The sequence below is a fragment of the Macadamia integrifolia genome, chromosome 9, assembly GCF_013358625.1.
Source record: "Macadamia integrifolia cultivar HAES 741 chromosome 9, SCU_Mint_v3, whole genome shotgun sequence".
In the NCBI taxonomy this organism is placed as follows: Eukaryota; Viridiplantae; Streptophyta; class Magnoliopsida; order Proteales; family Proteaceae; genus Macadamia; species Macadamia integrifolia.
This window is the reverse complement of record NC_056565.1, coordinates 7,399,138-7,402,740: the sequence shown is the minus strand read 5'-3', so window position 1 is coordinate 7,402,740 and position 3,603 is coordinate 7,399,138. Positions and strand designations below refer to the sequence as shown.

At 37.3% G+C, this 3,603-nt stretch overlaps 1 protein-coding gene across 1 annotated transcript in view; it reads right to left on the bottom strand.

Moving 5' to 3' along the window:
* Positions 1 to 407: 407 nt before the first annotated feature.
* Positions 408 to 3,603, bottom strand: part of LOC122089064 (ycf3-interacting protein 1, chloroplastic) — a 5,511-nt gene continuing 2,315 nt past the window's right edge. The window contains exons 2-3 of the mRNA XM_042658498.1: positions 1,171 to 1,335; positions 408 to 873 (exon numbers count right to left, since the gene is read on the bottom strand). Of these exons, the coding sequence (XP_042514432.1) occupies positions 784 to 873; positions 1,171 to 1,335 (255 nt within the window). The 3' untranslated portion in view covers positions 408 to 783. The remainder of the gene's footprint in view (positions 874 to 1,170; positions 1,336 to 3,603) is intronic.

Here is a 3,603-nt window from a genome sequence, read left to right as displayed (position 1 = left end):
AAAGAAAAAAAAAATGAATAAGATAAAAATAATATTGAACAAGAACAAAAAAATGTTGTTTCCCCCTTCCCCCCCCCCCCTCCCTTGGTAACAAACTGAGACATCAAATCTATTTCTTAGAACTAAAATCTTTTATAATTTCCAAAAGTAAGGGTAGTATCGGTCATATTTTGGCATTTTGCATGGGGTGAAAAATGAAAGAGGGAAAAAAAAAAAAGAGGCAAAAAATAGGGTGAGAAAAGGAAATGCTGCTTGTTTTGGGTTGGAAACTTCAACATGATATCCAAGTTAGGGTCAACAAGACATCCATGCAGGTAGGTAATTGCTACTATCCTGACATATTACTTCCACGGATTGAGAGTGGTACCATGAGATCCTTGGCAACCTTTACTCTTCTGCTGTTCATATCTCCTTCAATAAATTCTATATTCATAAAAAAGAATAAATAGCAAGAAGGAAATATTACAAAAATGTTCCTATGTACATCTGGTGTTCTGCTATATTTAACACCAGGGAAATACATCATTGTCCATTAAGTGCATTTGCTTACAGTTATAACAAGTATTGTGTTGTTTCTCCCCAACAATAAATATGGCGATAACAGTGAACGCATCTCGTGATAGGATTCAATCAAGCTGTTTGATTCAGAAAGACATCTTTGACTTGTCAATTTTAAGTAGAATCAGAGCCATCAAAACTGCCTGACCCTCTCACTCCAGAACATTTGGGTTTTTGCATCAACTGCATATGAATAGCTTGGAGGCTTGGGGTGGAAGAGGAAATCTACTGGAGAGAATTGTAGAATAAAATCAACACAACAGAGATTCCAATGATGACTGGAAATGCAGTGACTAAGTACAATGCACCGTATCCCTGCACAAGAATTAACACATTCATATACCAATACATGAACATCAAGTCGGAGTACAGCATAATATTCATGGTTCTAACAACTTGGGTGGAGAATCTGTGGCTCAATCACCAATGATATGTCTCATCCATGTAAAAGTCAAAGCATTGAGCTGAGAATTCCAACCTACACTGATTAATGGGGTGAACTGCCCCCAATGGCTGTATTTTGGTTAAGATACTAGTAATTTTTCCAACATCAATTTGGATCCAAAAAACTGAAATACTTATTTGAAAGTTTAATAAGAGAGCAGAACGAACCACAACTGGATTAACATCTGCATCATCACTGGCTTCACTGTCCTCAATTTCAGCTGCTGAATCCCAGTCAATGTTTAGTCTCTTAGCAGCCACTTTAGGATCAACACCGGTGTCAGTGACTTTTGCATATAGAGATTTGCTAGGTTTTTTCTTTGGAGCTTCTTCCTAATCAGAAGACACAGTATTCTGTGTTGAGTCAGGATTTCATTTAAGCCACATGGCATACAGCAGCATCATTATGGTTTATAATTGAAAAGGATTGTGCCAGAGCACATAGAACAAATAATGAGAAACAAACATATAAAAATGTAATATCAGCACAACTATTCCGAAGCAGAAATATATGCATTTGTCTTTTATTTTTTCAATTTCTCCAAAGCATTAGCAACATCAGGTCTTCTCCTCAACAAAGTGCATTAAACACACATAATTGCAGCCAAGTAGTCCATATTGTCAATCTCATAAGCTAACATTCTCCTCGCTTTCCCTATTTAAAGGATGACATTGAGCCAACCTCAGTATGAGATGACCTCCAATAGAAGACATTCCTTGGTTAAGTTCACCAAGTAAATTTCTGAGTCTTAGCCTTGACATAAATGCATGGCATGCATTTCCAAAACTGTCTCACACACAGTTGTTAGCAGGAAGGGAATAATGCCAAGACCAAGTTATATCATCCAGCGCTGCTTTATTCACGAAGTTGCTACATTTTCTGAAGTACTCCTGAAGATTATACATGGAAAAGATGGGCATGTAGCCTTCTTAACTAGCAAATAGCTAAGAAAAATGTAGTTTTGAAGATTCTTAAATATGTTATACCATTTTCTGGACTTATGGTTTGACAAGTATGTCACAGACCTACCTCTATCTTCGACAGAAGAAAGCCAAATCAAGTCCTGCCGTTAATGTTCTATTCTATCTATCCTGCGCAGAAAGATTCACCTTTTTTTTTTTTTTTTGAAGGGGGCCGAGGGGGGGAGGGGTGTTGTCAAAGGGGGAAAGATTCTTTTAGATGAAGCATATTTCCATATGTTTCATTTCATATCTTGGATTGTTTCACAAAAATAACATTGCTAAGATGTCACCTTCGGCAATAAAAATCAGAGTGGGGGAGATCATCATGCTCATCTGCCAACTAAATCCGAGGCACTTATGGATACATTCTGTACAGTTCTATGCTTAGTTAATATCCAAAGAGAGAGCATTTCAAGTTCAAAGGACCAGACAACCATATGACAAGCAAAATAACTTGATTGGAGCATCCAACGATGATCCTAAACAATGATATGGCCCAATATACATAGGATCCCTCACTAAGACATTCTTGGCCATCTCATCTTCCTAACATAGATCATTTCTCTAACTCTCATAACCTAAAAATGCTCGAAATCCGAACATCTAACTTGGCATTTCAAAACATCAGATTTCTAAAGAAGAAAATGTTGAAACGCAACCCTAAAACGATGCAGAAGATAATGGAAAAACAAAACAAACAATGCACACGGATTTTACGATTTGCCAAGGCTGCCTACGTCCCCGGTCAGCCTGAGAATACTGATGTCAAATTCTCATAATCTCTAAAAACACCACCAATCCCAAATAGTTCAGGGTTGCCTATTAAGAAACTAACAGAGTTCAATTTAATTTGCTGTATAAAGTTGGAGAAGAGCAAGCAGTATATCCATATTACCACAAAAAAGACCATTTAGCTGACCTAATCACTAGGAGTGTCAAAACTTGATGCAACCTGCCAAACCCAATCCAAAAGGCCAGCTAATTCATGGTCAGTGTTTGGCCATTTTTACTTACACATTGGATTGGGGTTGGGATTCCTCAACTGGATTATACCCAGGTTAGGGATGACCCAGGCAAACCCATAGGCTCTTTTTCCTTTTTTCTCTTTCATATTTTATTTATTTATTTTATTTATTATTATTTCAGGACAGCAGAGAAAAAAAAAACAAAAAAGGAGAAAACCAAAAAACCAACTAGACATATGAAGCCAAGCAACCAGCACAACATCACCCAAACACAGGAGGGTGTAAATTACCACCCTGCCTCCTGTAAAATCACAAAAACTCCATCCTTGTTGATGCCCCTGCATGCGTTCTGATGGGGACATCAAAGTGTACAGGCGCAAGAAGAAGAAGAAGCAGCCATCTTTGTGGCTGGAAGAATAGAAAGAAGAAGATCTTGTGGGCCCCAAGCTCAATCCAGATTTTAGAAGATCTTAGAAGATTTCAGAAGATCTTGTGGGTCCCAAGATCAATCCAGATTTTTAGAAGATCTTGGAAGATTTTGTGGACCCCACCAAATCTTATTTGATTCTAGTACTTTGCTTTAAATCTAGTGATATTTGATTGTCTTACACAATTAGGAAACTAGGATTTCTTTATATTGATCTATTAGGTAGTTTTTATTTCATGCAATTGA